Source organism: Strix aluco, chromosome 29 (genome assembly GCF_031877795.1).
Source record: "Strix aluco isolate bStrAlu1 chromosome 29, bStrAlu1.hap1, whole genome shotgun sequence".
NCBI lineage: Eukaryota > Metazoa > Chordata > Aves > Strigiformes > Strigidae > Strix > Strix aluco.
This window is the reverse complement of record NC_133959.1, coordinates 3,759,176-3,786,251: the sequence shown is the minus strand read 5'-3', so window position 1 is coordinate 3,786,251 and position 27,076 is coordinate 3,759,176. Positions and strand designations below refer to the sequence as shown.

The following is a 27,076-nucleotide window of genomic DNA, read 5'->3' as shown; positions in this document are numbered from 1 at the left end:
TGCGCGGTGAGGCCGCGGCCCGCGGGGAGCGGAGCGCGCGCGCCGATTGGGTGGCGCGCGCCGCTCGCGGCCCCTCCCCCGCCGTGGGCGTCACGTGACTCGGCGGCGGCTCCCGGCGCGGTGGACGCTGGAGGCCAAGATGGCGGCGGAGCTGGTGGAGGCGAAAGTGAGTGAGCCGTGCCCCCGCCCCGCCGGCCAGGCCTGGGCCGGACTGGGCAGGGCGGCACCCGGCGCGGGGACCGCGGGCGGGCGGCACGGCCTCGGCCCTGGCCCCGGTCCCGGCGGTGAGAGTCGGGGGGCGGCGCCCCGGGACCGCCCCCCCACCCCCACCCCCCCCTTTTACCTCAGGGGCTGCCCCGCCCCGGGCTCCGGGCCCGGTCGTAGCCCCCGCTGGACCCCGGGCCCAGCCCGGTCCGGCTCGCAGCCCCGGAGAGCCCCCCCGCCCCTAGTCCTGCCCCTGGGCCGCCGGGCCGGGCCCCGGCCTCTCCCGCAGTTAATTCCCAGTGATTAATTAGCGCAGGTGGTTTTCCCCCGCCGCCCGGCGGAGCTCCGTCCCCTGCTCCCCGGACTCCTCACCTTCTCCCCGCGGAGCCCCGGGCTAGTCGTGCCCGGTGCCCAGACACCCTTCCGCGGCCTGTCCTGGGCTCCCTGAGCGGTGCGGGGGCGCGGGGGCGCTCGGCGGCGGCCGGGGCGCGGAGCGGAGCTGTCCAGCCGGGCCGGGCGGGCGGAGGGCTCGGGCGCCATCGCAGCGGCCCCGGCTCGGCTTTACCCGTCTCACCGTGGCTGGGGGGTGGTGGTGGGACGAGCAGCGCCCGGCGCTGGGAGTGTTGGGGCAGAGCCCCCGGGCTCCCCGTAGTGGTGGGGCTTGGGGCAGCCTCTGAGGCCCCTCTGCAGTGGGGTGAGGTGAAACGTCTTCATAGCAAATGTGTCTGAAGTTGCGTTGTGCTGCCAAGGTGTCTTGTGCACCCCATTGGGCCTTCTCGGGGAGAGTGTCCCTGCGTGGCTTCGGGTTGCTCCTTTTCCCTCTGGGTCCCCGTTCACTGGCACCTCTCTGGGAGCGGGGACTTCTCCGCGTCCCGCTGCGGGTGCGTGGCACTGCGGAGGACCCGCTGGCAGCACTTGAGCGGGCTTTACCCACCAGCGTCGTGGGGAAGCTGGTGCTGAGGGCGCTTACGGAGCAACGCCAAGGGATGGAAAGTGTTTAGTGCCTGTGGGGCCGGCTCATCAGTGAGGATGTGGCTAGATGGCTGCAAAAATAAGATTTGGAAGAGGCTTGTTTTAAGAGGCACTACTCCCTTCCCTGCTCTTGGGCCCCTCTCGGTGTTGTGAGTGAGCCCAGGACTCCAGAGGAGGAGATGGGCTTCCAAGGCGGCGTGGCTGCCCCCACAGCGCGTGTTTGATGGACACTTTGCTGCTCCCATGCAAGGCTTCCTCAGGGGAGGAGTAGACTTTAGCGTTAACAATCTCAGTAGTTAATGTGATCTCTCTCCTGCTCATACTAACGTGTAGGTCCAAGCCTCAGTGACAGGTTTTCTTTGTCTGAAGCTTGTTCTTCTATTACTGCTTAAATCTAGTCATCCTTCGGGATCTTAAATCCTTCAAAATGTAAACTGCAGAAGACTGTCAGCTCAGACTCTGCTTTACACACTGGCAGTCCCAGGTGACCAGTGCCGTAGGAGCAGTGAGTGCAGGAATACCTGTCTGCTGTGCTCTGTGACTTCCCTGGTACCGTGCTGTTGACATATGTCACTTCCTTAATGTATTTATCTTTGCAAATACGCTGCTTATCCTCAGAAGTTCCTCAGAGAGGGCAATATGCTCTCCATTTTGTAGTTGAAGAGAACTGAGACACAGAAACTAGATTTCTCCAAGATTGCACAGGTGGTAGCTAGCGAAGCAGCAATATGAATTCAGATCTCTTGAATCCTGACTTTCTGGCAATTAAACAGCCTTTCTCTCCTCTTGAAAGTTATCTGCCTTTTTTTCATCTCATCAAAGGTATTTTGGGACACATCATGACTGCCAAAAATTTTAACTACAGCCAGTGACATTTGTGTAACATCTTTTGGGCTTCCAGCTATAAATGACAGATTTCATGAAAAAGGAGAAAATGAAATGGCATTTTCTCTATAGTCTAATTCCCACACATGCAAAAGCAGCTGTCAAATGTTTCTGGAGTCAGTAGTAGCTTTGTTAATTTAAAAAATAATAAAAATCTGTATCTGTTTTATTCCAGGAAATTGCAAGGCTACTCTTAACTTTCACAGAAATCTGACTTATATGTTGGTTTGGGTTTTTTTAAAATGTAATCCCCGAACAAGAGCGGATTCTAGGTTAGGGAAAAGAGACCTGCTGGATCTCTGGTGGTTGTTTTTGTTGTTTGTTTTTTTTTAACTGTGGGACAGCTGGGCTTTCTGCTTGAATTCTGTGTTTTCCACAGACTAGGAAGGATGTTGAGTGAATATGTCTGGGTACCTATCAAGTATGTTTTCAGGGCAGCTTGAGTTTTCAAAAACACGTACTTGATAAGCTTGTCTTGTGCATTCATAAGGCTGTTTTGTCATAAGAGAGAACTGAAACATCAATCTGACCAGATTAGCAGTAGTTTTAACAGAAATAATTTCTAGTTCTTAGTCTGATGGAAAGTTGCTGTGTAGTATAGTATGGTATGGTCTTTGAATCTGCTGCCAGTTACAGGCCTTCTGAGTTTCCACAGCAGCAAGAGTGTAAATTTTTGAAGATAGAGTTGGTTTTTTTACTGCTTATCAAAACACTGAAATTGATAATACCAGTGCGACAACAAAGACAGCTACTGGCTGTGATGACAGGGGAGTGCTTGGCAAGGCACCCAAATAGAGTTTGGGAGGCATTGTTCTCATGGGAACATACTGCTTGCTTTAATAGTCTTTTAATATCTTTCCATAGTCTAAAATACATGATATTTTTTTACAGATCCTCTATGTGTAGGAAGGATTCTGGAGAGGTTTTTTTGCCTGTACAGATAATGTACCGCTGCACTGAAATACAGTACGAAAGGATTGGCGGCCACAGTTCACTTAAATGTCATCTGCTTTCCAGTTCATGTTTGTTTTCTTCCTCTGCCTTACACTAATACCATTTAATGTGAAGTTTTTAATGTAGCTCTCTTCTGTTACCTGGGAATTTTGGATGCTCTGAGCCTCTGTGGTAAAGGAGTGGATGTGCTCTTTCATGTGTGGGGCCTGCTGTTTGAGCTGTTTTCCTTTGTGGTCACCCTTCCAGTCGACCTGTCTTGAGGATGCTTGGCATTTATCACAGATGATTTTTGAGTAATTCAATGACTGTCATGGTATTTCTCTGGTGATATTTCAACTGGTGATCTCCTCTGTATTTGCTTTGCTCAAACAAGTACCTAAGAAATGGGATGCTAATCAGGTGAACAACAGCTGATTTGAACAGAAGGTTTGGTGACTATCTTATAAGGGATTTTTTAGTATTTTGAATTCCAATTATAGAGTATAGTGAGACTGACACTTTGCCTTTTATAACTGTAAGAACGTTTTTAATTTTTTATCCCCTAGAACATGGTGATGAGTTTCCGAGTCTCAGATCTTCAGATGTTGCTGGGTTTTGTTGGCAGGAGTAAAAGCGGACTTAAACATGAACTAGTCACCAGAGCATTGCAATTGGTCCAATTTGACTGCAGCCCTGAAGTTTTCAAGAAAATTAAGGAGCTCTATGAGACTCGCTATGCCAAGAAGAGCTCTGAAGTCGCGCAGCCTCAGCCACAGCAGCACCGGTCTCCCGAGGCACTCTCCATACATTCATCGTACGACCGCGGGAGCACCGTTGCTCGGACTTCTATCTCCACTACTAATATTGACTATCCTGCGCTCTATGGGAAATACCTTAACGGACTGGGAAGGTTGCCACCCAAAGTTGCAAAGCCTGAAGTTCGGCTGGTGAAACTTCCCTTCTATACGACCCTGGATGAACTGTTGAAGCCAACAGAATTAGGTGAGTTTTCGATATGCTGGTGCGTTCACGATGGACTCTGGGAGAGAAGAGTGAAACGAGTTTAAGTGTCAAAAAGGTGACAGTGTTTTCAAGGATTTGTAAAGCCGTGTGACAGAGGAGGGACTGATTAATGTGGTGGTGGATGCCCTCCTCTCCCCCCTCTCTCCCCTCAGAATTTAGAGAAGAATATTTACATCTGTTTATTTTTTTCCTTGCCTTAGAACAGGAATGTGGTCGCTTTGAGATGTAATTTGAAAGCCCATCTTGTTTGGCTGTAGTTTTCATATCTTCATTGGAAATGCTGCTGTGTTACATGTTGCAGTCTTTTGCTGTGAATCCTCATCTGTCTCCCTCTCTGTAACTGGGCAGTATATTGATGAAAATCTTTCTTTGTTGGTGTCGCACCTGTGCTGAGCAAGTATGCTGGCTTATTCTACACTAATGCTATTTTTCAGTGCTTAAAATACCTGACCTAAAGCCTTCTATGGATAGAAGAGGGTGGTACATACCTCAAACAGTATTTCTGACCTTTTTTTTTTTCTTTCTTTTGCTTGTCACAATTATTTTTGCATGATGCTCTGTATTTTGAGGAGCAACTAGGAAAACTGAAAGAATTTTTCCCACCCTGGCGCTAGGAGTCTGACTTTTCATTATTTTAATTCTGATAAACAGTATTGTCACTGATGTTAAATATAATGTTCTCATAGCAAAGACAGTGAATACAGAGGAGAAATACATTGTACTCTGCTGAGCTGCCGTGTCTCATAAAGTCAATGTGGTAATATCAGGCTTCACTACTAAATTAATCTAGAACTTGGGAACCTGGTCTGTCTTTGAAAAAATGCTTAGTGTGTGTGTGGATTGGAGGGGAAAAAAATATAGATGAAGATATGATTGTGCAGGTGCAAAAAAAAAAAAAAAAAGACCAATTCGTTAGACTTTATGTAATTTTCATCTCCATTTGGAGGCATTAAATATGTTAATGCTGGGGCCATTTAGACAGTCAAGGACTGCCCGTGTAAAGCTAAAATATTTGAAATGCTGTTTGGGGAATGGGTTAGTTCAGTCTTAAATGTGGGGTGGCATTTGTTAGTCAGGAATGTACATGTAGTCTTTTGAAGGAGAATAAATTTTCAAGAGGTGGAAACATCCAGAGATAGGAGAAGAGCCTGGATATACTTACTGTGATTAACACATTTCATTAGAAGTTGACATTAAATCTTCTACAGCAGTTCAGAACCAAGGTCTCATTAAATTTAGTATCTCACCTCTGTTAGCTGACACCTCCCCTGGGTCAGCTTGTTCCCTAAAGCATATTTGACTCATTTTCCCTTTTGATGAGAGTGTTTTCTGCTTAACGGTGGGGGATTGGTGGTGAGTAGCTGGGTATGAACAGATGTTCAGCCTTCATTGTCCCGGTCAGCTGTTCAGAACCTAACGACACCTTCTAGACACTCGTTTAATTTTCCCAACCTGGTGACCTGCAACTATAATTCCTTCTGCCTGTGCTGATGTGAATAAAGAAGCATTTGTTTCTCTGTAAAACTGGGGTTATTTCAACAGTGCCTAGATACCAGCTGCTCCCCATTGCTACCTGGAACAGCTGGCTGCTGGAATAACTTTGACATTAGAAGTTATGCTTGTATGGGGCTCTGCTTAGTGTGGAAGGATGATAAAACAAAGCGCTCTGAGGAAAATGAAATATTTTTCTGTATGGAAGCTGCACCAGTTCATGCTTTGTTGCTCAGATTTCCCATTCTGTGTCTGGACCAAACATAAGCTCCTTGTCAACCTCAGAAACTTGCAACATGGATGTATCTGAAGGAGATTTAAGATCTCGGGTCCATTTAGAAGCACCCAGCTGCTGTTGAAATACCCCATTTGCCTAGGCTACAAAAGAGGTATTTTAAGCATATAGCCGTGGTGGGAGCAGGGGAAGCTTAATTTATATGTTCTGGACTTCAAATGGAAGCATCTTTATTAATGAAAAGGCTCTCTTGCCTCTTTGAGATGATTGCCTTGAGATCAAAGGTGAGGTGGGTGATGCCTAATTTGGTCTGTAGGCAAGCAGATTCCCTGAAGAATTATCAAATTACTATTATACTTGTAGACAAAGGTGGCTTCAGCTAAAAGCAGATAAATTAGGTCCATTGTGAACCAACTAATACCTCATATTTGGCAACTGCACACACAATTTCAGTCAATTTAAGTATTGAGTTTAGCATCTGAGTTATCTACGTGCAAACAGCTTCTGCCGCAGCTTTCTGGTTTGGTCTAAGGATGTCAACATGAAAGAATTCTTCTAATTTATTGAAATCACCGCAATTCTCCTGGGTAGATAAGGCTTAAAATTAAGATTGATCAGATACCTTTTTAGAGGGAATGAATACTAATATCTTTCCTGCATTGTGTTTTAAGTAACTAACAAGTGGAGTGTGTATGTGAGCTCTGTGGTATCTGAGCACCTTGCTGATAAGTGTACTTACTTTTGGGGTAAAGCAGTGTGAATAGTTTTTGACAGTAATAGTGTGCTGTAAGGAATTCTGAATGATTTTTTTGTTTGGAATGTTAGCTGTGACAGCCTGTACTTGCTGCAGATACCAAGGCTGCTGGTCTTCTCCTGGAGGCATGCCAGAGGAGATCTTGTGGTGCAGCTGTGGGAGCAGAAGGCCATGTAGGCTGGGAGGTCCTGCCACTGTCAGTGTAAACAGGATTTGTTTGGTTTTTTCCCTTTGATAATACCTGCCTTGGAGTGGTGGCATTGCTCTTCTCTCATCTGCAAGTAGAAACGCTGCTGCTCCAGCCCCCTCCTCTGAAACAGGACTTCAGTCGCTGTAAATGGGGCCACCAAAGGGAACCGCCTTCCCCTGACTGCGGAGCAAACACCGCTGCGTTGAGCGAGCTCCGAGGAATCCCAGCAAAAGCACGCGCTCCCTCTGTTGCTATATCCACCTAAACAGACTGCGGTGCGCGTTGAAATGAGCGCTTCTGCCGCTTCCAAAAATAAAAGATGCCATACAGTCAACTCGCCCCATCTCCCCAGACCCACATGAACGCAAATGCCCTTCAGTCTAGTCAGAGTAGTTCCAACAGCCAAGGAGGGGAAAAAAAACCAACCCACCTGTATATTGTATTGTGCCCTGAGGTGGGCTGTTCTGGGTGGCGGGAGGTGAGTGGGGACTCGCAACAAGCTCCTCAGCCCTACAGAAGCCTCCTGCCGGCAGCTCATCTCTGGCTGATGACCTTTGGGATCTCTAGCCACGGTGATGACAATATGATCTCTCTTTCCTGGGGGTGTATAATGCCTTTAGCAAGTTTGACCAATCAGTATAATAGTGAGGAATGTTACATTAAAGCAAACAAAGAAACAAACCAAAACCAGCCTTGGTGTAGGGAAACCTTAAAACCCTGAAATCAATGTAGTCCTTATTTTGTGTGCCATGGTCTAGCCTGCCAGATCGAGAGCTGCAGATGAGGTTGGCTTCTCAGGATGGGAATCCATCGCAATTACGTTGGGCTAAAATCTTGAACGTGGTTTGCCAAGTCCTTTTGGGTTTTGGAAGTTTTATGTCTTGACTCATTCTGAGGATTGCTGATTGAGCTCAGTCTTAAAAATTGATTTCCTGCTATTGTCAACTGTTAAATAAATTGATCCCAGCAGCCGTTTTATAAGTCAAGGAACTGAGTTGTGTGCTGAGGCATCTGTCCTGGAAAAAGGGTGAAACTCGGTTATCTTAAAATATGTAGCTTTAAAAAACTGTAAATTTTTTTCCTGGCTTCTCAGCAAAGAAATGAATAGCTGATTAGGCACCCTGAAAGCATACTTCCCGGGGTTATTTTCCAGCATTAAGATTTTGAAGGAGAATTGGGTCTTTACCCAGGTCTGTCTCAGAGAGGTTTTTCTTCTGGTCTTTTGGGGAATGTTCTCTTTCACTTTTCTCCGAAGCATCCAGTGCTGATTGCTGTTGGCAACAAGGTATGCACGGACACATCCCGAGTCCATATCTTCTTGGTTTTTGTTTTGCCTTCGGCTGTTTTTTGTCCAGGAGTGCTTTGTGTGACCCTGCAGCAGCTTTCTGTGAGCACAGCTGAGAAGTCCCCCTCGATTCTCGCCTGGAGAAGGGTCTTTCACAGCGAGAAATAGAGTAAACGGGGAGCACGTGCTGCTGCTGCTCATTTCTCTTACCTCACTCACAAAGAGGAGAGTTCCTAACCAAGTAGTTGTAGAGAAATGTAGGCGCCTGATTATTTTTTGTTCTCCTGTACCGGTGGTTGCACAGTCAAACTGTGTAGCCCCTCGGGATCTGGTGCCTCGCAGCCAGGACCGCTGTGTGGACTCGCCGTAGTATCCCAGACGTGGTAGCGGTGGCCTGGCAGCCTCAGCCCCGGAGCGCCGCTCGCTTCTGGTGGTGTCAGCAGAAGAGAGCAAATTACCTGTGTTGAAATTCAGTAGTGTGCTGATTCTAATGCTAGAATATTTTGCTGGAGAGGTGATAGCAAATTTATTGGCTACTTCACAGGGTTTGGCTTCTGTTGCTGATGGCATCCTCTAACAGGGCCAGTCAGTGCTGCAGGCAGCCTGCTTCGAGCCACCCTTTTTTGTGAAAGAAGGGTGGGCTGATATAAATGCAAAATAAAACATGAACGGCTTCTCAGTTTTCCTAAGCAGGTTTGCTTTGTCTTCGTCAACAATCAGGAGGACAGTGTGTCCATAGACAGTTACTTAAGCAACAATATTAAAAAGATTTTTTTGTAGTTCTTATCATTCATCGCTGTCTAAAAATAAGTCCTTATGAAATGCTTTACTTCTCACTGGTTGTTTTGGTCAAGAGACATTTAGATGGAAACTGGAATGAAATTAAAAGTCCATAAAGATACCTTAATTTTTTATTTCCCTTTTTGCAGTTTTGAAGCCAAATTACCAAAGGGAAGTGTCTGTAGTCAGTGAATCAGGTTGTCACCGTGTCTTCCAAGATCTTAGAGCTGCTGAGATTTTATCCTTCCTTCATCTCATCTTACTCATAGACAGCAAAGCACACTTTTCACTTCTCAAATTCTGGTATATTGGCTTTGAATAAACTAGCAAATGAAATGATGCAAAGAAAAAAAAAATCCAATTCTTGCTAAAAAGAAAAAAAAAAGCTGTTTTATCACTTCCTGCTCTTTGTGTTTATCCTGTGACTTTCACCAGCTCAGGGCCTCCACTTAAGTTGGAAACGTGTACTGACAATAAAATTTAGCATATTTGAATTTAATAAAAGGTACTAAGCAGAAGTTGTACCGAGTTTTTCACATCTCAAACTTCATTTTAACCATGTTAAATGCATTTGATCTTAAAATTGTGAACGGCTAGAAGGCCAATTAATGCTGGGTTCTCATTTAAGTGTTTGTGAAAGTGGAGTGCTGTAACACCCTACCTATAAATGCACCCTCAAGGTCATGTGTTTGTAAGTCATGTTTTGTCTCTTACAGCTGGTTTTTGTGATGCTTTTTTATTATCGAAGCTGATTGTTGTTGTTGTTTCCTTTCTTTTCCAGAATCAGTCTGATCAGTCTGGTGGTTTCATGCTTTCATGTCATGCATAGATCTCTTCTCACGCTTCTTTGAGTTCTAGTCTCCACACTGTGATGCCACTTCTGATTTGTTCTTGTATGAGCACATGATTGTTGGCTCATTGATTATTTGAGGGGAGGAAAAAGGAAAAAGCAGGTCCAAATCCACTGTGTACTATTAGTGTGCTAACTAGCAAAGCAGGCAAGCAAATGAGCAAAGCTGTAATCAACAGTAGATTTAGCAAAATGCATGATGATTGGAGTTCTTGCGCAGCTGTGTGGGAGAAAACAAGGCTTAGAAGTAAACATAGCTCAGAACATAAAAAAATCACCTTGTGCTTAGCAATGTAAGAAGAGCTAGTTATTATCAGTTTGATGTACAGTCTTTTCTTTTTCCTCTTCAGTTCCACAGAATAATGAGAAGCTTCAGGAAAGTCCGTGCATTTTTGCATTAACACCAAGACAAGTGGAGCTGATCAGAAATTCCAGGTACTTCTCGTTGTGTATTAACAGTTCAAGAAAAATGTAGCTGTATAATTCCTCTGTGTTCCCTCTCTGTGGAAACTTTTGTTCTCAGCAAGGAAACGCTGTTTGAGGACGGTAGCAGACAGGCCACTTCCCATGTAAAGCAAATAGCTTTGGGGGAGGTGGGAGGTACAATTTTACCCATCTAAGTCCCTAAGTTTCACTTCTGCTCCTCTAACCTTGCTTTTGAATAGTACATTTGGGCAGGAAAAGCAGTATGAAACCGTTGATGACCTGAATTCTCTGTTGAGCTTGTGTTGTGAATATTTTCGGATTTTTCTTTGCATCAAAAGTTCAAAAGCGATACATGTAACGCTGTTTGCATCTGAAAGAAAGCTTCCTTGTTGTAAAGGATGCTATAGTAACTGCATAAGAAAACATCTTGCACCGATCAGGATTTACCCTGACCTCTGTCGTGATGCAGCTTTTGATTCAAACAATGAATGCCTAAGAGATGCAGGCAGTAAGACTTCCTCTTTTGCTGACCTGCTCCCTTGGTCCTTGCTACTGTGAAAGGACAATGACGCAGAAGAGGTACTCCAAAACTAAGCGTAAAACCTTTAAGTATTTCTCTTTACGATAAAATCATACTCTTATCGTAGAGTCGGAGAAAGATGATGTTTCTTGAATATCCAGTGCTTGATTGCTGTTGCGATCCCAGTAGGTCAACAGAAGCAGTGCAGGGGAAGCTGTTTGAAGACTTAACAGAAAGGAAATGGTATACCACAGAAGTCTTTAGGGGTGATAAATAAAAGACTACATGTGTTGTAGCTGAGTCTTGACGCTCTTTTCTCCGTATATCTGTGAGAAAATGTTCACTGTCAGTAACAGCGTAAATATTTCATAGCAAGGGTTTTGGTGAGAGCCTGGAATGATCGCTCAGCACAGGTCCGTTTTCCACTGCTTGGGGGTGGTACCCAGATGTGTTTCCCCCAGATCAAAAACTGCTACATCAGCTCCTGTCTGTCAGCTGAACTGAGGTTCCATCCCTTCCACCCCCAGAATCAAAACATTTATATTAAAACACTGAATTGGAACGTGAAACACTTTTAGAGGCAAATCAAGATTAATTTGGGGATCTTATCTAATGCTTTGCATCCTGGACAGAAATTAGAGTATGTTTTGCACCTGTGTGTTTTGCATCCTAAAAAAATACCCTTGTTCTGAGATGTTGCTTTCCTGATAACAGTTGAAATCCTGTTATGAATAGCACTACTGGAGTCAGCAATATTAACAGTTGTTCTGGTGCCATAATACTTGCTTCCTTGGTTTGCATGAACAGCTTTAGCTGAATAATTGAACAAAGAGAGTCTTGAAAGAACAGGTAGACCTGACCTTAAAACCTAGTTTTTGTAAATGCTTACAAATCAGCAGAAGGATGCCAGGCAAATTGATATCTTTCATCCAACACCTTTACAGGTTTGAAAACCCAGAGAAAGGCTTGTTAGGATGATGCGTTAGGGGAAAAAAAAATTGCAGGACCACTGATATTTGCAGGGGGAATTGTACAATTTAAATAAATTCTGTAAAGTAATTCCTTAAAGGTCTATTAAAAAAAAAAAAAAAGACCTAAAACTGTTCAGTCTGGGAAAAGGGACAGCTGATTTTGGTTGTTCTGGGTTTTGGGGTTTTTTGTGGTGGTTTGTTGTTGTTGTTTTGGGGTTTTTCCTACATAATTAATTTTTCTGTTTCTTCTTTAATTTACCAGGGAGTTGCAACCCGGTGTGAAATCAGTTCAGGTTGTGCTAAGGTATGTCCGAGCATGGGGTTGATTTAACATCAGGTGCAGAACAGGGGAGGAGGGAATGCACTACAAAAATACATTAATTTTCAGTGTGGTTTTCATAGCTACAAAGATAGCTTAGAGTAAACTGTTTGTTCACGTACTAACGCAAGCATCTTAAACTCTACTTTCTAACCTCTTTCTACATGTACTGCTTGAGTTAGTGCTGCAGTAGAATACAGCAGTGTGTCAGATTTTACTGCCCAGGTATCAAACCTGCGTCCGATCTGGGAGAGCTGAGTGGAATTGGCTTTGCTTTGGCCAGACGAGGGAGCATGGGTTGGTGTGGTGATGGTTGGTTGCTGGTAGCTGTTGATGTGCAGAGAGCTTTGAACATGCAAACAGCATGGGGATATTGAGAGACGTGTCATTTCTTTACAGAATCTGTTACACAGACACTAGTTCTCCTCAGGAGGATCAGTACCCTCCGAACATTGCAGTGAAAGTGAATCATAGTTACTGCTCTGTGCCGGTAAGTCAGCTCAGCCAGGAGGTGTGACATTGCAACTTTGGAAGGATTTGTGTAATTTAGAAGGAAATTGGTTTCTTGATGAATGCAGACAAGAAGCCAGAATATAAAAATGAGCTGCTTAGTTTAAAGCTAATTTTTCTAATGGATTAGCTATGTCGTTAATAAACTGTTCTTGCAAAAAGACTCGATCCTTTTTACTTTGTGCTTGGTCTGACTGTTCAGCTCCCTTCTACCCCCCTCCTTGAAAATTGTGGGTGAGTAGAATTTAGTGAAGATGAATAGATCTACTCCTGTAGAAGCATCTTGAGTTTAAAAAAAAAAAAAATAATCTTTCTGCCTTAGGGCTACTATCCATCAAACAAACCTGGAGTGGAACCTAAAAGGCCCTGTCGTCCCATCAACCTCACCCACCTCATGTACTTGTCTGCAGCGACCAATCGCATCACCGTTACCTGGGGGAATTACGGGAAGGTACGTGCTGAAGGAAATGGCACAGAACTGCCCAGATGAGTAGAGAGCAGCCTCGCTCATGCTTTCCCTTCCTTCTCTCATTAGAGCTATTCGGTGGGGCTGTACCTAGTGCGGCAGATGACCTCAGCAGAGCTGCTGCAGAGGTTGAAAACCATCGGGATCAAACATCCAGAACTTTGCAAAGCACTTGGTGAGTATGTCTGTTGATGAGGTGGCTCGGGGAGGTCCGCTGTGTGCCTGTCAGACTGCACCACTCCTAATAGCCAGGCTGCTAGAAATGTGCTTGGGAAGAGCTGCCAAGTTTTGTACAATTTCTTTCCTCCAGTTGTATAAAAACACTTTTTATTTGAGCAGACTTGCTAAGCTGTATGTCAGTCGTGTGAAATTGCCCCAAATCTGTGTGAAAGTGCAGCGCTTCTGCAGCGCGCGTTTCTCGTGGCTCTGCAGAAGCTCTGAATCACTTTAGTTGGATTTAGAATTTATCCCCAGGTCGTATCGTGGCGAGTGCCGCTGAGGGCCAGTGTCGTTCTGACGCGAATGGCTTCATGCCTTCACCTGAGTAATTATGAGCTGACGAACATTACCACAGCGCCTCGGCCTTGACCCGCACTATTTCCAAAGGAGATTTCTGGAGCAAGGGATCCTGGTGAAAATGTCCTGCTGCCCCAACCCCTCGTGAATCCTAGGGGCTGGCAGTGGGGTTTCACCACCAGCACTTTGATATGCGTTGAGAGCTTCAGAGAAGAGATGATCCCGAGAGATGCTTATCCTAGACCACTCAGGTAAATCATCGTGGTATGAGGCAAATGCAAAACATTATTGAAAATGAGGGGAAATTACCTTTCCAAGGCAGAATCTGACTTGCAGCTCATGAGAGGCTGGAGGATTGCCGGTTACTTAATGTTACTGGAGAGAGCATTCTTGCTATTTAGTTCTGCATGGGAGAACTAACACCACGGATCGTGATGGTCTTTCAGACATACTGTTCAGATCATGGATGGCTCTTACCGAGTATAAGAAACAGAATCTTGAAGATGGATTGTAGTTCCCAGGCGAGATGATGATTTCAGGCATGTCCAGTCTTCAGATGCCTAATGCACATTGTGGGACACGCTCCTGCTTCAGCCAAGCTCTTGATCTTCGTGCTAAGTGCAGGATTTCTGCAGCAGATGCTGAACGCTGCTATATCTGTGTGCCACACCGAATAGTGTCTGTGGCAGTCTTGATCATATTGGACCGCTCTGACAGCTGGCACTTACCTATTGACAGAAGAAATGAAAATTTCCATTTGTTAAATATCCAGCATACTCAGAAGCCTGAGGCACTCGCTGTGCTCCCTTTTTTGCTGTTCACCAGAACCTTAGAAGAATTGAGCAGAGCTTTTGAGTTGTCCTAAGCTGCAGAGGATCCTGTCACTCTTCTCTGACACTTCTTGAAAGCAGGCTCAGCAGTACGTGCCGTTCCCTTTAAAGCGAGCACTTGCAGGATGGCCTCTCAGTCTGAGAGTGACAGCAGCTTTTCTGCCTTTTCCACTCAGTAACAAGCGTGTGCCTCCAGCTCTACTGAGCTAGAGAACAGCTTTGGCTGGACTTGGGGGCAGGGATGAATTGCATTTGGTGACCTTAAATTTAACCAAATAGGAATGTTGTCTTGATTCAGTTCCTTTAGCCTGTTACTGCTTGGAAGTTGTTTGGACATCTGAAACTGGCAAGCACAAGTAGCTTGTAAACTTTGTTTTTATGGCTCTGGTCTGTTCCACAAATGATTCCATATCACGTTGACTGCAGTGTCCCTCAGTATGCACTAAAGCTACCCTTTGCCTTCGGTTGCATCTCGGGGCTGACTCATCTGCCTTTGCATATGCTTCTGTTGACTTTAGTATAGGCACGTTGTCTGGAAACAGAGATGCTTACAGACACGGCTGCGGATCCAAAAACAGTCTTAAAACAGCTTGATTCTAATCAGGAGGTCCTAGAAAATGCCCGTTTCTCCTTTCCATGTATCATAGTAATTGATGCACAGAGAATGCTCTTACAAAGAACTTTATGAAAAATTAAGCTTGGATGAAAAGTCTCCTAATGTGAAGGAAACGCCACCAAATCTTGTAATCTCATGGGAATTTCACATCTGAGAAGTCACTCTCTAATTAGAGCTGTGTGTTGCAAAACTGCATGTAGCCTCATTGTCTGGAGACGTCTTGTTATGATCTGAAAAGGTCAAAATAAATGGTTGACTTGCTCCAAAGAAAAATGGTGATGGAAGTGTCAAAGGCCTTTTCAGACAGCAGTGTTAGCAGCAGCTGCTCTTTAGGAGTTGTGTAGTACTTTAAAGCTATTTTTCTGTCTTGATTCAGCACCTTGATGCAGGACCTGCACGTGTGGGACCTGCATGTCTGCTGCTCTCTTTGATTTGCCTGCAGCTCCTCCGGGTTTTCCTTTTGGGGTGCAGCAGCGGGGGCAGGATTCTCTACCTCCTTTCCTAACCTCTGATTCTTTCCAAATATATGCTGGATCGTTGCTTGTGACTGTTTTTGCATGGCTGCCTTGCTCTTTGAGCTGTTTGCCCTGGTACCTCTGGGTCTGTTTGTGGTTCCTGTGAAACAGTCTGCTGGAATAAATGAGCTGGCCAGCATATAAACTGAAGAGTTACAGCCCAGTAGCGCTAAGAGGAGGCTTGTTTATTGGGTGGGGAAATGATGGGATGTGGTTTCCTGTCAATTTGACTGTATCCTGTGTTTGCTCGCTTCTGGGGGGACTTTCTCTGAAAATCAGGGGGCAGGGGCAGGCGGTTAACCCTGTCCTATTGTCACTGGTCTCAGAAGGGAATGAAATCATCATGCTTATGCTAATGACCAGATAAGCCTAACCTGACTTCGTTGCAGAAGTCTTGCCATGTGCTAGAGCTCTGTCTGCCCATTCTTTTCCCTTCCTGTGGCAAGTCCAGGTATGTGGGTGTCTTAGTCCCCTCTGAAGGGGGACAAAGTTAACTCCCAGTTGGCTGCCTTGGTATAATATTAACGTGAAACAGCCGGTCAGCAGTGTGATTTCCTCTGTGTACCCCAGCCACCCAGCCCGTAGCTTGTAAATAAGAGGTGGAAGCGTTGCTGAGAGCATTAAGTGTAGCTAGCAGACAGCATGCGGATGGTTGCCCTCATCCCAACACCTAAGTCCATCCCAGCTCCTTCACTTGCTCTGCCTGGATGAGAGGCAGCATGTGCTGGGAGACCTGGGTCGTTGGAAAGGGAGGTCTGTAAGTAAATGTGAGATTCCTCAGCCAATAAATACTCCAGCTGGCCTGTAGACCGTGAACTGCCTCATCACGCACAAGGTTTTGGCTGGCCAAGCAGCGTCTCTACTGAGCTCTGCAGGTTGCACAAGCCTGGTCCCACACAACAGCTTTGTCTCCGATGTCCTCTGTCCCTGACTGGCAGAGGCCGTCATCTGTGGGGAAGGTGACTTGTACGCAGCCAAGGGCTGTCGGTGAGCCCCTGACCTGTGCTACACGTTGTTTCCAAGGTTTCAGTTTGCGTCTGTTAAATTTTGTGCTCTCTACTCTTGCTGCAGTAAAAGAGAAGCTACGCTTGGATCCAGACAGTGAAATTGCCACTACAGGTGTTCGTGTCTCTCTTATCTGTCCGGTAAGTCTTTGCAAAATATTTTAATCTGGTTTTTTTTGTCAAGAAACTCTATTCTGCTGCTAGACCAGCAAGCTAACGAACCTTTTTGCTTAGGAGGAGAACTGTCTGGTGATAACTTGGGCAGGTTTTAGTGCTGATCTTCTGCTCTTTGGTTCAACAGCTAGTGAAGATGCGGCTGTCTGTCCCATGCCGGGCAGAGACCTGTGCACACCTGCAGTGCTTTGATGCAGTCTTCTACCTACAGATGAATGAGAAAAAGCCCACATGGATGTGCCCTGTGTGTGACAAACCAGCACCCTACGACCAGCTAATAATTGATGGGTGAGTGCACACACTTCTCTGTCTTCAGCCCCTTTCTTTTCTCTGCTGGGTGTGGCATCTTGTCTTTTGGTCTGTGCATCTGATTGAAATTCATCTCGAAACAAAGTTGGAAGCTTATTCTGCTGGCATATAATATTCTGACTTAATTGTCTCGGTGCGTTAGAGCAAGACTTGACTGTTTGTCTGCCATTCTTAATGTTTGGATTACACTAAAGTGTTTTGAGAATCAAGCATTTACTGCCTTCACTCTTCATCAGGCTGATGAACCCACACAACTAGCCACCTTGGCTGACCGATATCACGCTGTGTGGAATAAACCACTTTATAGGCACCCGATAAGGTGATTTTTTTGATAGGGAACATCCTCCTGTTTTCTTGTCGGTGTGAGGTGCTCATCAGCTCACAAGTGACTCTTGGCATGATGTAAATGTGACTGGGGGATCTTCTCTGCCAGCTATTAAACCAAACGTCATGCAACATAATAGTCCCCGAGACAGAGTTACAAATGCAGTATTTGGAAAGATTTTTGTACAGTCTGTGTGACCGTTGCAGCACAATTTCCGTGGCCATTGAGACTATCTTCATGTCAGGGAAGGGAAGGATGTCTCAGTAGGGACTGTTTCTGTGTTTTGGATGCCTGTAGGGGGAGAAAAACAGGAGCTTCAGATGCACTGGAGGGACAGAACTAAAATGCTTTGGATATATTGTCCAGGCTGGAGGTTTTGTGGATCTACCCAGGCTCCCTGGGCCTCCCACCCTGGTTTCTGTGGGGACATGCAGTGGTGGTTGATCCTTGCTAGCAGGCTGAGCCTGTGCAGCAGGACCTGGGGTGCTCAGGGGGCCCTGGGGGTCACCAGCCCCCTTGGTGTGGGAGGGGACACTGGTGCACTTGTCAGGCAAATGGGGTGTGCCGGGAGGGAACCGGCTTTTGTTACAGCGCTTTCAGAGTGGGTTTGTGAAGGGCGGGCCGTGAGGTTTTTCCCCAGCTGTGCGTTTGGGTCTGGCTGCTGTCCTGGGGCTACTGCCTGCCCCATAGTGGGCCAGAAGGACAGAGCCACACCAGCATCCTCATCCTCAGCGTTCCCAGCGAGGCAGCCCCTGTCTCTTCTGAACAGGGAATGTTCTCTTTCTGCTGTCTCATTTTGATTGTGGCACAGTTGGAGCAGTGCTGTAAAAGCACAAGAGGGGTTTAAAGCAAATTCAATTCCAAACAGCATTTGGAAAAGGGTGGGCCCTGAATTGGGGAAAGGTTGCTTTAGTCTTGGCACTCAACTTGTCATCTGGTTTCAGTCCATATGGGAATGGTGTTTCCCATATCTTGGGACTGGAGTTGTTTGCTCTGTCTTTTCACCAAAGAGAAGAGCAGAGATTCACCATAAGCCAGGAGAGCTGGCGTGCTGCAGTTCGGCAGTACGAGAACACTTTGGAGGGGATGCTCATATCTCGGGGTGAGGTTTGATACTGGAAAGCTTAAAAATGCAGCTGTGTGCCAAGAGGATTACCCTGAAACCCGGGACATCTCCCTCCCCTCGTTGCAGACCTGGTGGATGGGGTCCTCCACGCAGGCTGCAGAACGAGCGAGGCTGACAGCAGGGGCCACCTGAGGCAAGCCAGAAAGCTGGCAACGATGCTTGTCAGCTCCAGAAATGTGGATTCCAGAGTCTGTCTCTAGAGAAGAGCACAATAAATTGCCTGACTTTTGTCCAAGAGTAAAGGAAGGAACAAGGAGTGAATTAATGCGAACAGTAATCTCCACCCACCCCCCAGAAGAAGCTGCTTTGCCTCAAAATGCAGGGAGCCTGTTTTATGGGCTGGGACCACTGACATCCACAGTGGTGCTAGCCAAGCTGAGAGCAACCCTGGGGGCTGGTGGAGCAAGGTGCATCGTTCTTGGCTTTGGGAAAATGATCTCCACCCTCATGGCTTGTATAATTGGCCGCTAATGCAGGTTCCCTCAAAAGTAGGAAGAGTTTAGAAAAATTGTTCAGGTGCATCCAGCTCCCTTGGCACAGAAGGCAGCGAAGTGAGCAGACAAGTCTCCTCCTGGGTGGTATATTCCCAGGGCCAGGCTGATAATATTCTGAGCATTGCTTCATTTGTAGGTACTGATTTGATCCAGCAGTTGTGGCTTTTTAGACCGTCTGAAGCAGCCTAGGCATAGATAACCTGTTTGCTTTGTCCTCTGGCCAACACCGACAGGAAAATCCAGTTCCTTTGAGATCTCTAACGAGGCTGCTGAGGCTGAAGGGGAAAGTACGAGGGGCTGGATTGTGGAACCTCCACAGGTCAGCAATGCACGTGTCCCTCCTGGACGAGGAGGAGGTCGTCATCACTGGTGAAGGCTCAGCAGAGTTCTTTGTCCCTGCTCTGCAGTGCTCAAGCCTGGGTTTCAGTGCTGGTTCTGTTGGATGAAGGGAGCTTTTAGACCTCCCTGAAAGTAAGCTGGAGGGAACCTGGCAGTCACAGCTGGATGTTGTTAGTCAAAAAAGGGGTGTAGGCTCTTGAGGAGAGAGGTGGTTGGTCAAGTCTAAGATCCTCTGGACCTTGTCAGCTTTTTTGGAATTGCAGCCTTGGTGGCTGCTCTGCTGGATGATGGGACTGTCTGTGGAAACACATTTCCTTTGAGCTGGGGGAAAGCAGAAAGTTTCTCCCACTAGTGTGCCACAAATAGTTTTCTTGAGCTTGTAAGATTTTTGCTATTCATTCTCCTTTATACTGAAAGGAAATGCTCAAATCCAGAAGTCAGTAAGGCCTTGCAGAACAGTGGTTCCAATAGTGTGTCCAAATAACCATCCCAGGCAAACGGTGGGACGTACTGGAATAAAACAAGTACCCAGTTTGAGGCACAGTGAGCCAGAGGAAGGGTTCAGGTTAGTGTCTCTGCAACGAGAGATGGCTGACATCGAGCTATCTACACTGGGTCTGTTTTCAGTGGTGAACATGGGGTTTTTTCTGTTGCAGGAGGCTGCATATATTATTTTGGTGGCTGCTGTGGAGGCTTTGGGAAATAAAAATAGGAAAGACATGAAGTGGTGCTTGTTGGATTGCTTGTTTCCTAATGTCATGGGATATTTTGTCTTTTCCCTTGGTGTGAATGTTCCTGCACCAGCCCTGACACAGCTCTAGATGGGGCATCAGCCGTCTGTCTGGAAGCAGTGCCACAGACTTGGGAAACTGGGTGAAGAGGCAAGACTGTCTTCTAATTGCACATAATTAAAATGTTAGTTCACGGCTTAGGTACGTTGTCAGAAAGGACGGGGATGGCTTGCACTGTCAGAACCTGTACTTGTTTATGGGAAATAAAACAAGCCCTTGACTGCAAGGGTTGTCTGTCTGGCAGCCTTCTGCTAACACCAAATATCTTTTAAATTTAGGGCTCTTTAAGGTGAAGATCCAGGTTGATGGCCCATCACTAAATGCATTCTGCTGATCGCCTCGCGCTTAATAGGTGACATCTTTTCTCCTGTCCAGGCTCCTGTCAAAGATCCTGACAGAATGTGAAGATGCAGATGAAATAGAGTACCTGGTGGATGGCTCCTGGTGCCCCATCAGAGCCGAGAAAGAGCGGAGCTGCAGCCCTCAGTGTCCAATATTAGTTCTAGGTGAGTATCTCTGGGGCTAAAGACTTTAAATGACTGTAGGAAACGTTCACAAATTGCAAAACTAGAGTTCCCCAACTGGCTGGGGAAAAGCTGTGTGATAGCTTAACGTGAGTTTGGCTCTTGGAGAGCTTCCTCTGGACAGCCCCTTTGTTTTCAGCCTCTCCAGAAATGAACAGCGTCGCCTGTTCGTCGCATCCCTGCGGATTCCCTGTGGGTTATTCAGCAAACCTGGGTTGTTGCCAGAATGACATTGAACGAGTTTGTCAGTACGTGACCCCTGAAACATCATCGGCAACACCAGCCCAGAACAGCACTGAACTTTTTTTTTGTGGGAAAATTGGATTTTGACTAGATGGACTGTCTGGGCAGCCTGCACAAGGCGGGTCCTCGAGCAGTGGGGGTGTCTGCTGAGGGGGTTGGCAGGGGGGTTGTGTAGCTTCTTGCTTTGGCCGAGCCAGTTCCCGGTTCTCAGGCAGGTGCCGTTGGGCACCGTAGCAAGTTCTGACCTCAGATAGAGCATCGGGTTTGGGGCCTTGGCTCTACTCTTTGACAGCTGCTTGAACAGAGTTTGTTTCGTGCACCCCTTAGACTGGACATCAGGAAGCATTTCTTTACCAAAAGGGTGGTCAAACACCAGAACAGGCTTCCTTGAGAGGTGGTCCATGCCCCAGGCCTCTCTGTGTTTAAGAAACGTTTGGACAACACCCTTAGGAACGAGCTTTATCTTTTGGTCAGCCCTGAGGTGGTCAGGCCGTTGGTCTAGATGATGGTTGTAGGTCCCTTCCGACCGAACGACTCTAGTCCAAGTGCCACGCAGCCGTGAGAGACCAAGAGTAACAGAGCACCCCCTAAACTGGGCCTGAAGCGTCTTAACTAGTCCTCTCTTCCCCCACCTCTTTCAGGTTCTTCAGATGTGAACGGGCTGTTGCCCACTCCTAACGGTAACGGTGAGAACGGCAAGGCCACTGCCGACGTTGTGGATTTAACACTGGACAGCTCATCATCGGAGGAAGAGGAGGAGGAAGACGAGGAAGAAGATGACGATGATGAGGGACCCCAACCAAAACGACGCTGCTCTTATGAGAAAGGTTTAGTTTCTGCCTGCTGACTGCGGAAGCAGCTCTGAATCTCAGAATGGACAGACTTGAATACTCTGGTGCTTATTAAACTGGAGGAGGGGGAGAATGTCCTCTCCCACCTCATCTCCCTTCCTCCCTGATTTCCTTTGACTTTCCTATTCCAAATTAATCATTAAAACAAGAGAAAAAGAGGAAAAAAAAATACAAAAAACAGAGAAAAAGAAAAAAAAAAAAAACAACCCACAAATGAAAAACAAACCATTGAGCTGCTTCTTGGTTGGAAAACGACCCCACTCAAAGCCTGACCCTGAACTGGAGCCTGAAGTAAGGAAAGTGTCTTAAGCCAGGCAGTCAGAATCCACAGCTTGCTGGTCTCTGCTGCCCTTCGCCAGGACGGTTTGAATCGGTGGAGTTCACCTGCAGATCTACAGGACATCTAACTCCCGTGCATCTCCAAAGCTGTGTGCATTTTTATTGTCTTGTTAAATAACCATTCCTTAATTAATCTAAAGTTTTTGCTGGACGTGTGAGTCCGGGGTGGGGAGGGCGGGGGGAGCGGGGAGAGGGGCAGGAGAGGGGGGGGTGGGTGAGGGAGGTTTGTATAACCCGGCAAGCATAGAGGGGATTTTTAGGGGTGGGGACGGGGGGCACGGGGTGAAAGGGAAGAGATGTACGATTGGAATCGCACTGTTCTAGATAGGAGCTCCAGCAGCTCTGCACCTCATGTAAAGAGACACGTTTTGAATCTTTTAACCTAATCCGAAGGTAACGTAGAAATTGTGCGTAGTGAATCGTTTTAGTTGAGCAGAAGCCATGGGGAGGGGTGGGGAGGGCTCGAACCACAAACCTGTTGTATTTTTGAAGTGCAATAACTTGGTGTTTTTGAAGACTTAAAAGGGCTGCGCATTCCCTTTTCTTTGAGAAGGCTTTGTTTCTGGAGGCGGTGGCAGTGACCTGCAGGACAGCTGGACACCTGGCACGTGAGGAGGAGCGGGGTGGGGGCGAGGGGTGCTTGGGCCTTCGAGAAAATGCCAGGTGGGGGAATCTCAGTTTCTAGCCAACTACCTCGGTAAACTCCAATTCAGGTTTCTTTCAGTCACGAACCAGTGTGCGGCCCGGCACCGCGCTGCTGGCGGCACTGTTGGCAGGGTGTTGAGGACAGAGCCGAGGGACGATGCGTGGAGCCCTGCGACCACGTGTTAACAGCCTCTGGACTTTCCACTTCTCTGTTCAAGACTTTGGTCCCAGACCCAAAGCTACTGCTATGCTCTTGATGGCAAAATGTTGTTGCGTTTGAGTTTCCAAATGGTAACCTTTTTGACTTTGTCTTAGAGAATTTTTGTAATTAACTTTGCGTAAGCGGCTCTGCTCTTCCCACTAACGCCTCTGAACTCTGTTTTGCTTTGGACCTCGCTGACTTTTCTCATCCCTAGATGGGAATAAACGTTGGAAGGAAGCCGGCCCGTGCCTCTGCGCCCACGGGGGACGGGTTGGCCGAGCAGGAGCCGTGCCCCATGCCCGATGTCGGGGGCACCGCTGCGGCCGGGGCAGCGTCCGGCTGCTGAACCGCGACCCCCCCCCCCCCCCCCCACCCCGAGCTCTGGGCGAGGGGCGCTCGGTGCCGCTGGGCGCTGCCGGAGCCCGGTGTGGGGACAGCCCTGCCGGCACCCCAACCCCCTCTGCCTCCCCTCGGCCCTCGCCTCCCTGCAGCCGGGGCGGCGAAACGGCAGAACCGAAGCGGCGACGCTTTCCCCAGCGCTCGTCCTCTTGGAGACAAAGCGAAGCGCGGCCGAGCTCACGGCGACAGAAAAGCCACCAAGGTCCACCCAGAACTATTTTAAATCCTTGTTAGTGACTTGCCCAAAAGCAAAGAATTATCCTCTAAACGCTGTTGAGCAGGAAGCTTCGACCTGGCATGTTTGGAGGTTTCTTCTCCAAATTCTCCCCAGTCTCTCCCGCGTGTGGGGTGGGATCCCCGCACCCCCTGCCCAGCACGGGAGCGCGCGGGGCCCCGCCTCGGGCTGCAGCCGCTGGCAGAGGGAGCGTCCGGCTCTCCCAGCCCTTCCTGCCCATCTCTGTTTTGTCTCAGCAAATGAAAACTTGAAGGCAAAAGCGGGGGGGGGGGGAATTAAAAAAAAAAAAAACCCCACGCTTTCTCCCCAGGCATCTTGCAAGGGTGTCCCGGCCGGCAGCCGTGGGCAGGGGGGAGCGGGCAGCTCTTCCGCTGTTTCCAGTCTTGCTCGCACAGAGAAACTCTTTTTATTTGTATGACATAGGCTTTTCTTTTTCTTCTCTTTTTTTTTTTTTTTTCTGTTTGCGTGTAAGCAATATGTTTTCAGGTTTAAATGGGGGCGGGGGCGGGAAAGGGGATTAAAACTAAAAAAAAACCTGGGTAGAGCTCAAAAATTAAGTTTTACTGTATAAAGTTCTGTGGCTCGCATCCCTGGCTGCACAGTAGCTTTAGAGTCCAGTTTTTTTTCTAATATTTGTATTCTAATTTAATTGCTTTTAAATTTTCCAGGCCAAGCCACTGTTTGGAAACATCATGCTTCTGTTACTGCTTTCTGTTTGAGTTGGCCAGCTCTTCCTGTACATATGTTTTTTCTTATATCCTGTTTTTTTCTTTTTTTTGTAAAGAGAAGAGAAAAAACAAAAAGAAAATTATTTTTCTTTCCCTCAGTACACATTCTTCAAAGTTCAAATTATAGTGTTTGTTAAATAAAAAGAAAGATTTACATTTAATTCGGTGTTGGCTTGTTGGGATTTCTCCCCGGGGTCCTCAGCCCCAAAATGAGCCTGGGGGGGTCTGGGCGTGGGGCAGGAGGGTCCCAGGGCAGCCTCTGGGATGGGGGGAGCAGTCGGACCCCCGAGAGTGAGGTGGGCGCGAGGGCCCCGTCCCCGCGGGCACCTCGGTGCCACTTCGAATTCCTCCACCTCCAGCGGATTAATCATTTTATTTATGAGGCTTAAAGGTCCAAATCCCACTAAACCCGGGGCTTTGCCAGATAAACAGCCTGCTTTGCGAAGGCAGCCCGTTTGTGAAAACACAATTAGCAAACCCTGTAATCTGCACTAATTACCGGCCCGGGCCAGGAGGTCTCCCCTGTGGCTGGCGCAGGGACCATGGGGGACACGGGGCCCGGGGGACGGCGCCCGCCCGGGGCCTCCTTCACCATCGAGTCCCTGCTGGCGGAGCGGGGTGAGGGGGGCCCCCTTTGCACCCCGTCTCCCCCCACCCACAGCCCCCCACCAGCCCCCCGGCCCCTGCCGGAGCCTGGGGACAAGCCGTCGCAGTCCTACATCGCCCTCATCTCCACCGCCATCCTCTCCTCCCCGGAGAAGAAGCTGCTGCTCTCTGACATCTACCAGTGGATCATGGACAACTACCCCTACTTCAAGAACAAGGTGAGGGGCTGCGATGCTGGAGCGGACCCGTTTTTGAGGGTTTTTTCCCCAGTTTTGGTGGTTTGGGGTGGGCAAACAGAACTGAGCCCAGGGTGCTGGTGTTGGTTGGGGGACGGGGCTGGGCTCGACTCACCCCATCTCTGCTGACCCCAATCCACCGGGATAACGCGTGTGCTGGCGTCTGGATCGCGGGACAGTTTCAAGCGGTGCCAGGGGGCCGGTTTCAACAGGCGGGTCAGGCGCTGTTCACTCTGGTGCCTACTGACGTCCTGGAGGTGCGTGGGGCGGGTGCGGCGGGGCTGTGGTGGCCACGGGCGGGCTGACGGTGCCTCTCGGCCCAGGAGAAGAGCTGGCGCAACAGCGTCCGCCACAACCTCTCCCTTAACGAGTGCTTCGTCAAAGCCGGCCGCAGCGACAACGGCAAAGGCCACTTCTGGGCCATCCACCCCGCCAACCTGGAGGATTTCGCCAAAGGTGACTACCATCGCCGGCGGGCCCGGCGGCGCGTCCGCAGGTGAGCAGGGTGGGGTGGGGGACCCTGGGGGGGGCGGGTCGCAGAGGGGTTTGGGGCTCGGGGCTGACCCGGGTGCTCTGTTTCCCCTCGCAGGGTGAACGTCGGCTACTACCACCCCTACGCCCTGTACGGCCTCGGCTGCTGCTGCCCCTGCTGCCCCCCGGTGCCCCCCGGCCCCCCCCTCGCCCTGCCTGCGCTGCCCCCCCTCGCCCTGCCCGCGGCCCCCCACTGCTGCCTGCCCGAGCGGCCACGCTGGGGCTGGGGACGGGTCCCTGCTCCACTGGCTCCTTCCCCCTCCTTCCCCGGCCCCCCTTCCTGTAGCCCCCCCGCCCTGCTCAGGGCTGGGGGGGTGCCTAGATGGGGACCCCCAGAAAGTGGCGGGACCTGCTCAGGGACACTGGATGTCACTTGCCTTGTGCTGCCCCCCCACACCAAGCCAAGGGGTCACATGTGTCCCCCCCATCACCAATGAATCCCGATGTGCCGGGACGGGGCCAGAGCCTGGGGTACACGACCCCCCCAACACCCCCCCTTGTCCCCACGCCCCAATGGGGACCCCCCACAGGGACCCCCCCCACCTCCCCAGGGTCTGACCTCCGCAGGGGACCCACCCCCATGTGTCCCCCCGTGGGGCTTGGCTCCATCCCAGCGGTGTCACCCGTGGGGAGGGGTCCCCACCCCCCCGTGGGCCCAGGCACATATGGGGCTTAGACCCTCCAGCGGCAGGCCCCTGCCCTAATTATTTTCTTACTAATTGTCCCTGACGCCCCTAATGAAAATCGCAGCTCCCAGGTGTTAAGTGGCATTAGGGCGTCTCGCTAAGAAAGACGAGTCGGCCACTAAATCCCGGGAGATAAACCCCCAAAGCTCTTCGTGCTCCCGAGAACTAGGAAGCTTATGACACAAATTAATCCGTTAACATTGGCCGTGCCCTCTGGGGGGGGGGGGGCACAAGGCTCGGGGGGGGGTCCGGGGGATGGCAGCGATGAGGGGGGAGCTGGAGGCCAGGCTGGGTCTGGCTCAGGGACAGGGTGGCAGAAGGATTTTTGGGGCTTGATTTGTGGGGTTCCCTCGGTGCCACCAGCGCTCCCCCCCCCCACCCCGCCTCAGTTTCCCTGTTTGCAGCTGGTCCCGGCCTCGCGGGGGGTCTGGGGGGGGGTGAACACCCCAAACCCCATCCCTGACGGCTCCTTAAACCGCCGCCATCTGGGTGCCGGCGTTTGCCCCGGCCCTAATCTGAGCCCAAACGGGATTAGGGCCCCGCGCCCCCCCCCCCCTCGCCCCCCCCTCGCGCTTCAGCCCCCCGCAAGTGGCTTAACGGGGCCGAGCTGCCCCCACAGGGCTGGATCCGGCCATGGGGGGACTGGGGGGACTGGGCAGACTGGGTGTGGTGGTGGGACCCCCACCCTTCGCCATTATTTTGCTGGGGGGGGGGGGGGTTGCTCCGTTTGGGGAAACCGAGGCACAGCGACAGGCTGGGACTGGCACCCCACACCCCCAACCACCTCCCTGCAGCCCTGGACACCCCCAAATCAGGGTTAAGCCCCCCCCAACCCACCCCTTCCAGCGCAGCCCCCCCCCAGCCGGGGAACCCCCGCCGCATCCCCAAACCACCAAAAAAATGAAAAACAAAAACCCAAGAAAAAAAACATCATAAACCAGCCCCAAAATAGAGGGGACACCCCCCGCCCCCCGCAGGGCTGTCGCCCTCGATAAGCT

At 49.1% G+C, this 27,076-nt stretch overlaps 2 protein-coding genes and 1 long non-coding RNA gene across 3 annotated transcripts; all 3 read left to right on the top strand.

The window, feature by feature from the left end:
* Nucleotides 1-104: 104 nt before the first annotated feature.
* PIAS4 (protein inhibitor of activated STAT 4) lies at nucleotides 105-21,949 on the top strand. Its single transcript, XM_074808673.1, has 11 exons — nucleotides 105-166; nucleotides 3,561-3,996; nucleotides 9,953-10,037; nucleotides 11,782-11,823; nucleotides 12,238-12,328; nucleotides 12,671-12,799; nucleotides 12,884-12,989; nucleotides 16,363-16,436; nucleotides 16,597-16,757; nucleotides 20,229-20,359; nucleotides 21,262-21,949. Exons 1-11 carry the CDS (start codon nucleotides 140-142, stop codon nucleotides 21,465-21,467), a joined length of 1,488 nt encoding a protein of 495 aa, XP_074664774.1. The 5' UTR covers nucleotides 105-139; the 3' UTR covers nucleotides 21,468-21,949.
* Nucleotides 21,950-22,094: 145 nt separating this feature from the next.
* Nucleotides 22,095-24,180, top strand: LOC141916422 (uncharacterized). Its single transcript, XR_012621117.1, has 2 exons — nucleotides 22,095-22,746; nucleotides 23,960-24,180. It is a non-coding gene; the product is annotated as an uncharacterized LOC141916422 (long non-coding RNA).
* A 381-nt stretch (nucleotides 24,181-24,561) lies between these two features.
* LOC141916300 (uncharacterized) lies at nucleotides 24,562-26,232 on the top strand. Its single transcript, XM_074808651.1, is given in 8 exon segments — nucleotides 24,562-24,843; nucleotides 25,185-25,357; nucleotides 25,451-25,527; nucleotides 25,530-25,645; nucleotides 25,648-25,808; nucleotides 25,810-25,976; nucleotides 26,026-26,085; nucleotides 26,088-26,232. Coding segments are annotated over 8 exon segments (1,128 nt in total). The 3' UTR covers nucleotides 26,180-26,232.
* Nucleotides 26,233-27,076: the final 844 nt, after the last annotated feature.

Excerpts from the sequence above, each read along its gene's own strand:
- PIAS4 (XM_074808673.1), top strand. The coding sequence starts at position 140 with ATGGCGGCGGAGCTGGTGGAGGCGAAA. Across the intron at positions 167-3,560 it reads CGGAGCTGGTGGAGGCGAAA|AACATGGTGATGAGTTTCCG; the intron begins GTGAGTGAGCCG and ends TTTATCCCCTAG. Across the intron at positions 16,758-20,228 it reads GACCAGCTAATAATTGATGG|GCTCCTGTCAAAGATCCTGA; the intron begins GTGAGTGCACAC and ends TCTCCTGTCCAG.